This window comes from Nicotiana tabacum, chromosome 23, assembly GCF_000715075.1.
Source record: "Nicotiana tabacum cultivar K326 chromosome 23, ASM71507v2, whole genome shotgun sequence".
Taxonomy (NCBI): domain Eukaryota; kingdom Viridiplantae; phylum Streptophyta; class Magnoliopsida; order Solanales; family Solanaceae; genus Nicotiana; species Nicotiana tabacum.
Genome location: NC_134102.1, coordinates 126,649,123 through 126,658,978, shown reverse-complemented (window position 1 = coordinate 126,658,978; position 9,856 = coordinate 126,649,123). Strand labels below are relative to the sequence as shown.

The window sequence follows — 9,856 nt, the reverse complement described above, 5'->3', positions numbered from 1 at the left end:
CCAGGTCTCCAGAAGCTGAGGAAATACTTTTGATCTTTTTTAACCTTCTTTTAAACCAAATATCTTTAAAACACTCATTTACCACAAATTCCCTCCATTCAACTGCAGATTTAAATTTTAGGTCTTAAAGATTGCATGCCCGCCTGATCTGGACTTGATGGTTGAAACCTGTTTGCAGTCGCACATTTCGTACAAAATTAAGAAGCGTGGACATCATTAAAGTAACTTTATTCACTCCTTTTAAAGCTGGAAAAATTTTTGTTTCCAATTTTAACCTTGAATATTTTAGTGGCTTAGAAAATCGTTCACTACACACATGTAAATTAGAAGGCGGCCCCCTATTTCATACTCGGTTTTTGCCAAAAAACTGAAATAAACATTACATTCTCGCCACGCAAAAAATTTATTAGAACAAAATTGGGTGCAAGTGCTTACTGCTGTATAGGGTGTAAAATATAAAGTATAAGAATAGAGGCATTATCAGATCTTACATTCTGTAACTCAAAAGATTTGAAACTGCAATACAGTATAGTCATCTCGCCACAAAGATTTTCCAACACAAACTTGATCTTCAATTTGCTTAGTCTCTTTCCAAATGACACTTTTCCAACCCATAATATACAAAGAAAAAATGGGGAAAAAAAAAATTCTCTCACATCAAGTGTCTACATAGCAGCTACATTTCCAGTTAATGTACAGTGCCCCAAGTAAAGGGGCAGCAGATTAAGAATTAAAAACTCACGCGCGATGTTTAGAAGAGCTCCTGAGACAAGTAACTTCTGCTTGTCACGGAAAAATGCATCCGGTAAAGGAGGTGTGGTAGATTCATCACTGCCTTGGGAGAGTTTGGCCATTTTAAGAAGTTGGTTGTCTAAATCATGAGAACCGGTAGCTTCTGGAGCCAAGGGGGGATCTGCACTTTCTGCGGTAGAAGGAGCTTCCGAGTCCCTTTTATCACTTTCTGATGAATCATCAGCATCTTCTCTTCCATTGTTTGGCTCATTGGAACTTCCACCACTGCCATCCTTCGGAACACTAGAGATCACATCAGGTTGAGCTTCAACACCAACACGTCTCAGGTGTAGCTGTTGAATAGAAAATACAACCAAGTACTTAAATTGATAGACCTAAATACTTAAATTCTAAACCGAAAAAAGAAGAAAGAAACATGATGCTCAGATGAACAAGTGACAAGAAGTAGTTTATACCTGAAGATGAAGATTCACTTCATCAGGCCTTGAAAGAAATGGAAAATCACCACCACTCTTCAAGTATGCCTGTCTCGCGCCAGGGTACCTTTCGACCACTTGATCTTTGAGAGATTGAGGGGTTGCACAATAGTCATTTGTCTTCACACAGCAGAAATTCCGATGCAACAGGAATCCATCAGATGCTTTCTACTACTGACACTAGTAAGAAAGAAACTACCAACATTGCAAAAGGGCAATAATATCAATCAATCAACTACGCCTCAATCACAAACTAGTTGGAGTTGGTAATATGAATCCTCTACATCCTGCTCTATTCGAACCCATTTCATTCCAATACTAAATAATTTTGTTTTCTAAGAAAAGCTAGAGGATTTCTAGGAAGGTCATGAGCTACATTAGTATGGTGACATCTTTTTTTCGGAGGAAACATATCAATCAATCAATCAATTAATTACAGCTCAATTCCAACTCACAAGCGCTCTCATACATGAATTCTCTATATCCATTCCACTCAATTCAGGTCCATTTCCCTTGGGGTTAGGAGTTTCTCTCACTCTCACACTTATCCATACACGATAACTAGTATAATCCCTCCAGTTAACTTTTACACGCAAAAGTACTCGGAAAAGTGGTAATCAGCTTGTTGATTCTAAGTAATGGTAAATGCTGAAATTATGTGGTAAGGTCTTGGATCAAACATTCCTATCCCACTAGACGAGGAAATAGTAAGGTGGTCCTGTCCTTTCTACAGGGAGAAATGTCAACTAGCAAGAAAAGATTAAAAGCAATAGTGTATGGGGAATTCCTTGAAGTCTAGCAAGTAGTTGGTTCCTAATTTTGATGACTAGTGCAAAAGGTAAAAGACCAAGAACTTACACCAAGAGCTACAGACTATACCTACTCTAGGTTAAAGTTTATACTCATGCAGTCTGTTTCCAAGCAAAAAATGATGCTCATGGTTACTATGACTTTTGGAATAAGCACATCTCAGGGAAAGAAAAGATTCATGCGGGATCATGAGAGCAACAGAATGCAGGAGTGTCCTGTTAACTTGAATGATTGATGTCCTAAAATTCCAAAGAGGAAAAGATGTAAACAAACACTTGATGTGCCAACAGCATCATGTATTAAAAATATCTTTATGCCACCTCATAGTACCAAAAAATGAGAATGTTGGGGGCATGTTGACTAAAGCATATACATTAATTCAACAAACATATAGCTTTGCAGATTATAGACATACATCCATTATAGTGATGGAAGAATCTGGAAGAAGAAGGGGTCCAACTGATGCAGCATCAGCTGTCAATGTCAATCTCGATGCCAAGTCGTCTCTTGAGAGTGTCTCAACCTGCATCAAGATTTTTATGAGTTCACGGAAAAAAATGAGTCAACTTTTCTATAAGCAAATAGTTGTGGTATCAAGAAAGAACAAAAATCACGGAGAATATGTGATGGTCTAGTTAATTATTTGAACAACTGAAAGAAAATGGACAATTAGGGTTAACAAAATTAGAGGACTATCTAAGACCAACCACTTTGACAGGTTACAGAATGAAGCATACAACAAGAAGAAGGTATCAACAACAACAGGTTTATTACGGAGCAGCTCAATATCTTCATGTCGATCTATTATATGCCTCTGCATCTAGTATTGGGTAGAACTCATAATTCCTAGCTCTACCATATCTTTTGTTTCATTTCTTCTGGAACAATCATAACGAATTTTTTGATCAATGATCTACTAGCAGAAATTCAATGTGTAATCTCAGCATTCAATGTGTAATCCTGAATAATCTCATTGTTCAATTATTCAACTAGTTCATTTTACCAAGTTAAATGTTAGCCGAATTAGTCAACATTTATCGAAGATATATGAGTAGCACTTTAAGATATTATCATCAAGTGTCTCACGGTGCAATAGTAGCATATTAAAACATCTCATGTTCTACATTTTGGGCAGCTTGAAGCTAAAAATCCAGATTCCAGAGAAACAGCGAAAGCAAGAATGCTATGAACCAGATTAACTTAAAACGTAGCGAAAATGACACCAATCTGACAGGAGGTAAAAGATAATCTGCATTCAATTTTATCCGATTGACATTCTGGACTTAAAAAATGAGGGACGAAAAAGTTTTGGGTAAAAGAGAAGGTTAAGTATGTTAGAACTGTCTCAAAATTGTTTAACACGAGTCTAGAGCTTCTTTTGATAATGTTTGAAAAAAGAGAGGAGAAAATGGTGCAACAATGAATACTATACACCTGCAAAGAACAGAACATGCATAAACAGTCACTACACTTAGTTTTGGAAAAAAGGCCAACTCTGAAGCAGCAAAAGAAATATGCTGCGCCAAGTTCAATAGACTGCTAATGGCTACTTTTTCAATACAGGAAATTTCCAAAGAATGTGTGCTAAGAGTGACCCAAAATGACTGTAATATAACAAAAAGCTGAACTTAAACATTACCTGGGAAACAACAAAATCTACAGAGTCTGCAATAAAGGGTTCCTGGGGACTATCACGAATTCCAGATAGCACATGCCGCTTCAGTATAAAAGAAGGAGCCCAACCAACACTGCCAACAATAGAAGAAAAATACCTTTTAGAATATGACAAACTATGTAGTTAAATCATAAAAACATCGAGATGCAAGAACAACGATATGGTACACATACACAAAGATATTAGATCACCTAGAGCTTAGTTAAATAGATGCAGAAGATGTAAAGTATTGATGCTAATCAGTCATATTTAACCTAAAACAGCAATTTAGCAGCTCTTACGATATGCAAAAGCAATACAAAGAAAACTTACATGGGAGCCCATGGCATTGCAGCTGAGAAACTAGTGGTCTCCACAAATGTATTTGAAAGTACCAAGGACCTAACACGCCGGGGGCGATGCTGAGCAAAAAGTTGTGCTAAGAATCCCCCAAGGGCTGTTCCATAGAGATGAATCTGTCATGAAAAAAGTTTAATACATCAGTTACACCCTTTATCATGAACAAACCTTATCTCTCTTTTTATTCTGAACATTCAAAATGCATGATTTAACAATATAATCAAACCACTATCAAACAAGTGACAGGTCACGAAAACTTATAGATGTATCTTTATATGCACTTGTTTGTATACTCTATCTAAATACACACACAAATAAATAAAATTAACAAGTTGCATCTTGCTAATTCTAAGTTTCTTATCTCCTGGATAAATAAGACAGGTCAGATTGCACACATTACAAGTTCAGGCTTAAGCTGTAGCCATAAAGTAAGCTACTGAGATGAAAAGAAAACATACATGATGAACATCAATAGCATCTAGAAACTTCTCAAATGCTTGAATCCATTCGTGGTTGTTCCATGCACGCGGAATATCAACAGAAATTACACGGTAACCCTGAGAAGGTAAAATCCAGAAAACGTTAGCTTCCTCCAATTGAACTTGGGAGTTGTCTTGTACAAAAACTTGCTAGGAGCTTTATCTTTTAAGATGCAAAGAGAACCTTTTATCCCCTGTGTTAGTCATCACTTGACATGATACTAGTCCATGTAGTAAAGAGGGAAAGCCAATGGCGTGAGCATTATCTATTTTCCAAGATTCAGTGCAGGAATGTGTTTTGGTGAAACTTAGTTTGACAAGGAAATCATTAAAGGAAGTGCAACTTCTGTTACAATTCATACATTGCAGTAGTTATCACTACTACTGGGCCATATTTCCCTATTCTTATCAAAGACTGTTTCCAAGTGACATGCTATGCAACAAAGAAGGTACTACAAAGGTGCTACAAAGTTCGTTAGATTATTGCTTCTACCTATAAAAGTTATAAAGCCCATAATTTATTGAAGAGAACTATGTTGCTAGACTTTTAATATTGAAGAAAGAGGTTTTAGGAATCACCGAATTGCTTGTTAGTTGTTACATTGCCTTTTATCTATCGACTAAAATCTGATCTCTATAAGATAAATGGAAAAAAATGCCACGGCAAAACTAACCAATATTTACATGTTCAGTTTTACTTTCCAGTTGCATTCTGCGGCACTTTGAGCTGCAATTTGGTTTCTAGATAAGATAATCTCTGATGACAGGTTGAGAAACTCCCTAAAGTAATCTCAAAGTGATCAATTTGGTCTCTGGATGTGATAATCTAATGACTGGTTAACAAACTCAATAACGTAATCTCAAATCCTCTCAAAAGAGGGAGTGGGGGTGGGTGGGTGGGGGGTGTAGACAGAGAGAGAGAGAGAAACAGATATCATGCTCAAGTGATATGCTTCTAGTGATAATCTTAATCACTAGATATCAATAGTCTACTCTTTCCATCTGCTTAGTGATAGTTTTGAATAAGTTTTAGGTGTACTTTTGTCATAAATTTTAGGCGCTACTAAAGTGCATGTTTTGTTCCAATACAGTTATAGTCGTTTGGCAACTTTTTGATACCTATAACTAATTGTGGAAGTTACCATAGTTCTTTCTCAAAAAAAAAAAAATCGAAACAGATGCAAATTTACGCGATTAATTGATCCTTTATATTCATATATATATTTATGAGTAGCTGACGTGATCGCAGCGACAAATATGACCCGTTGTTCACTATCGTTATCACTCTCAAAGCAGATACACAAACATTTAGCAATAACTAGACAAAACAAGCAGAAGAATCAAGAGTTTGCCTCACTACCTTCATAGATAATGACATGATCTGTTTGTAATATACATCAGCAGTTCCAGCTATGCCAGGGAGGCATATAAGTGGGGGAACTACTTTCGGACCAAAATCATAATATCTCCACTGCTTTGACCCAATCTGCACAACAGATTGGAGTATTAAGAATATTAGTGCATTTAACAGGGAGGCAAAGAGACCATTTATGCATCTCAATTACCTAATTAAAGAATTTCAATCACCAAAATAGCTAATATTTGTTTGTGAATGAAACTAAATGGATCTGCATAACATATTTGAAAAGGGAATTTGATAAAGGTAGCAGTACAATTACCATAAAAACTAATTCAGGGTAAGTTGTTCTAGAGTAAAAAATATAACTTTAAGCAAATTAAAGATACTCAGTGGCTTTTTGAGGAGCAAAAGCTCAGTCTTTTACAAAACTCACATAGAACACAAGTTCATATTAATACATATCATACTCATTTACAAGTGATACTAATGGGCCACCTAACAGTCATAACAGATCACAAAAAAACTCAGAGGTCCCAAAAAGTGTAATACAATAACTAAATTAAATTGGATAAATCACTACATGATCAGCTATTTCATTGAAATCCAAGAAAACGTGAAAAATGCAATCAATTAGGAAAAAGATGCAGACCCAGTAACAGGGGAGCAAAATTAAGGAAACCCAAATCAGAAAAATCCAAGAATTTGATGAACAAAAAGAGGGGGGGACGCATTACAGGGATCTTGTGAAGGGGAACTTGAGACTTGAAGTAGATGTAATCACCAGGCGCCGAAAAGACGCCTCCTTTCATAGCTCTGATTAATATTCACTTCGTTGACTGCAGCATATACTCATCAATTAAGCTATTAAATTTGTTCAATGGAAAATCTCCATCTTCTTCCCCAGCGTGGGTTTTTGGGGTCTATTGAATTTCTTCCCAAAATCAGACAGAGACGCACAATGAGCTGTGTTTATGTAATGGGATTAACATGCCACGATATGAAAGAGAACCCACGTGGACGGGTCCCACTCTCCCTCCTTACTGTGCTTTTGACAGTCTGATGATTGGTTCAACACACATTCCCAAAGGTAATTTTTTTTTTTTATACTAAATCATTTTTTATTTATCCTAATTAAATAAAAAATAAGATGATAATATAGTAATAAAAGTATATGTAAAGATACGAATTATGTATTCACTCAATTGATATATTTTTATCTATTTGCACATGTATTACTTCTAGTAGGATTTTAATTTCTAGATATGTTTATCTATCTATATGAAAGGGTTTTTTATTTGTACAAAAGGTACTTCAAGCTTGGAAGGAGCATGAAGAGATTACTAACACACAAAAAAGAACTACACATATGTTTACCCTAAAATTCGAGTAACAACTAAACTTATTTAGTGGTTTTAAGGATACGTGATTTAATCCAATACCAATAGATAATTTGAATAATAAAATAAATCAAATCAGTGTTTCTAGCAGAGATTTCGACCTTGATTCGAGATGGTCTCGAGGTTGGATAAGGAGAACAGTAAAGAACTGAAAAATAAACAACAATGAACAGTGATAGATAGTAAATGAAATAGAGAGCAGCATTTTTTGTATATGTTTCTCAGTGAATTCCCCCTTACAAATAAATGGGGTCCCTCTTTGTATAGTAGAGGATTCCTAAATAAGGTACAATTCTTATAACGGAAACAAATACCATGATTGGTCTCAATAACCGCTTGATTTGATCTGTTCCGGGATTTTCGCCGAGATCTTCGGGTTGCTAATATTTCGCCATAATAGTGATACGAAGTTGACAATATCACTTTACTGCCGATAAATTGTTTACCATTGTCGCATACTATTTCTGCGGGTATCCCAAATCGATACACGATGTGATCCCAGATGAAGTCTATAACCTTTTTTTCTCTCACTTTATCGAACGCCTGTGCTTCAACCCATTTAGAGAAATAGTCAGTCATAAGTAAAATGAACTTAGCTTTACCTGGGGCCGATGGAAGAGGGCCGACGATATCCATCCCCCATTTCATGAATGGCCATGAGGATATGACTGAATGAAGTTGTTCTCCAGGCTGATGGATCATTGGTGCAAACCTTTGACATTTATCACATTTTCGAACAAACTCCTTAGTATCTTTTTCCATGCTATCCTAGTAGTATCCCGCTCTGATGATTTTTTGAATTAGTGATTCAGCGCCGGAGTGGTTCCCACAAGTGCCTTCATGGACCTCCCGTAAAACATAATCGGTGCCTCCTGGTCCTAATCACACTGCCAATGGTCCATCGAATGTTCTTCTGTATAATGTTCCATCTTCAGCCAATGTAAATCGAGCAGCTTTGGTTCATAGGGTTCTCGACTCTTTAGGGTCTGGAGGGAGCTTTCCATTCTTCGAGTATTCAATATATTTATTCCTCCAATCCCAGGTTAAGCTTATAGAGTTTATCTCGGCATGACCTTCCTCGATCACAAATTTCAAGAGTTGAACAATAGTCCCCGAGCTTATCTCATCTTCCTCGATCGATGACTCGAAGTTTGCAAGTGCATCGGCATCACCGTTTTGTTCTCGAGGTACATGCTGTAAAGTTCATTCCTTGAAACAGTGCAAAGTTACTTGCAGCTTGTCCAAATACCTTTGCATTCTATCCTCTCGAACTTCGAAGGTTTTGTTTACTTGGTTCACCACCAGTAAAGAGTCACACTTGGCTTCAATGACTTCTGCCCCCAAGCTTTTAGCTAGCTCGAAACCTGCAATCATGGCTTCGTACTCGGCCTCATTGTTAGTCAACCTAGAAGTTTTGATAGATTGCCTAATAGTGCTACCCGTGGGCGGCTTCAAAACGATGCCTAGCCCGGACCCCTTCACATTCGAAGCACCGTCTGTGAAAAGGGTCCATACCCCCGATGATGTACCCGATTTTAACAAGAGTTCCTTTTCGACTTCGGGTACGAGGGTTGGCGTGAAATCGCCCACGAAGTCCGCTAAAATTTGAGATTCGATGGTCGTCCGAGGTTTATATTCGATGTCGTACCCACTGAGTTCGACGGCCCATTTGGCCAATCGACCCGACAGTTCGGGCTTGTGAAAAATATTACAAAGTGGGTAAGTGGTTAATACGCATATTGGGTGACATTGAAAGTATGGTCTTAACTTTCTAGAGGCACTTATTAGTGCAAGTGTTAATTTTTCTAAGTATGGATATCTAGTTTCTGCTTCTCCTAAGGTTCGACTTAAATAATAAATGGGAAATTGCGTACCTTGTTCTTCTCGAACTAGGACACCACTTACTGCGATTTCTGATACTGCCAAGTACAAGTAAAGCTTCTCATCTGCCTTTGGAGAGTGAAGCAGTGGTGGGCTCGATAGGTATCGCTTCAACTCTTCCAATGCCTGTTGGCATTCCGGGGTCCAGGCGAAATCGTTCTTCTTTTTGAGTAAAGAGAAAAATCTGTGGCTTCGATCCGATGACCTCGAAATGAATCGGCCTAAGGCATCTATCCGCCCAGTTAGCCTCTGTACGGCCTTTTCACTATCCACGACGGAGATTTCTTCGATGGCCTTGATTTTATCGGGGTTGATCTTGATTCCCCGATTCGATACCATGAAGCCAAGGAACTTGCACGAAACAACCCCAAAAGCACATTTCTCGGGGTTGAGCTTCATGTTGCATTTCTTTAAAATCTCGAACGTTTCCTGCAAATGAGCCAAATGGTCTTCTGCGTGCAGGGACTTAACTAGCATGTCATCAATATAAACCTCCATTGATTTACCTATTTGTTCTTCGAACATTTTATTCACTAGGAGTTGGTAAGTAGCTTCTACATTCTTTAGCCCGAAGGGCATTACATTATAACAATATGTTCCGTACTTGGTGATAAATGAAGTCTTTTCTTGGTCTTCCGGGTTCATTTGGATTTGATTGTACCCAAAATAGGCATCGAAAAAAGTAA

At 37.4% G+C, this 9,856-nt stretch overlaps 1 protein-coding gene across 1 annotated transcript; it reads right to left on the bottom strand.

Annotated features, from left to right (window-relative positions):
- Positions 1–444: 444 nt before the first annotated feature.
- LOC107773915 (uncharacterized) lies at positions 445–6,868 on the bottom strand. The gene is made up of 8 exons (XM_075246008.1): positions 6,627–6,868; positions 5,893–6,018; positions 4,512–4,610; positions 4,027–4,169; positions 3,679–3,787; positions 2,455–2,562; positions 1,209–1,349; positions 445–1,085 (listed from the first exon to the last, which is right to left on the bottom strand). The coding sequence occupies exons 1-8, from the start codon at positions 6,699–6,701 to the stop codon at positions 666–668; spliced, it is 1,221 nt and encodes a 406-aa protein (XP_075102109.1). The 5' UTR covers positions 6,702–6,868; the 3' UTR covers positions 445–665.
- Between the last annotated feature and the right edge of the window lie 2,988 nt (positions 6,869–9,856).

Coding starts and splice junctions, on each gene's coding strand:
- LOC107773915 (XM_075246008.1), bottom strand. CDS start 6,701: ATGAAAGGAGGCGTCTTTTCGGCGCCTGGTGATTACATCTACTTCAAG. Junction 4,611..5,892: donor TCATGTCATTATCTATGAAG/GTAGTGAGGCAA, acceptor TTACCTTCTCAG/GGTTACCGTGTAATTTCTGT. Junction 4,170..4,511: donor ATGCTATTGATGTTCATCAT/GTATGTTTTCTT, acceptor TTTTCATGACAG/ATTCATCTCTATGGAACAGC.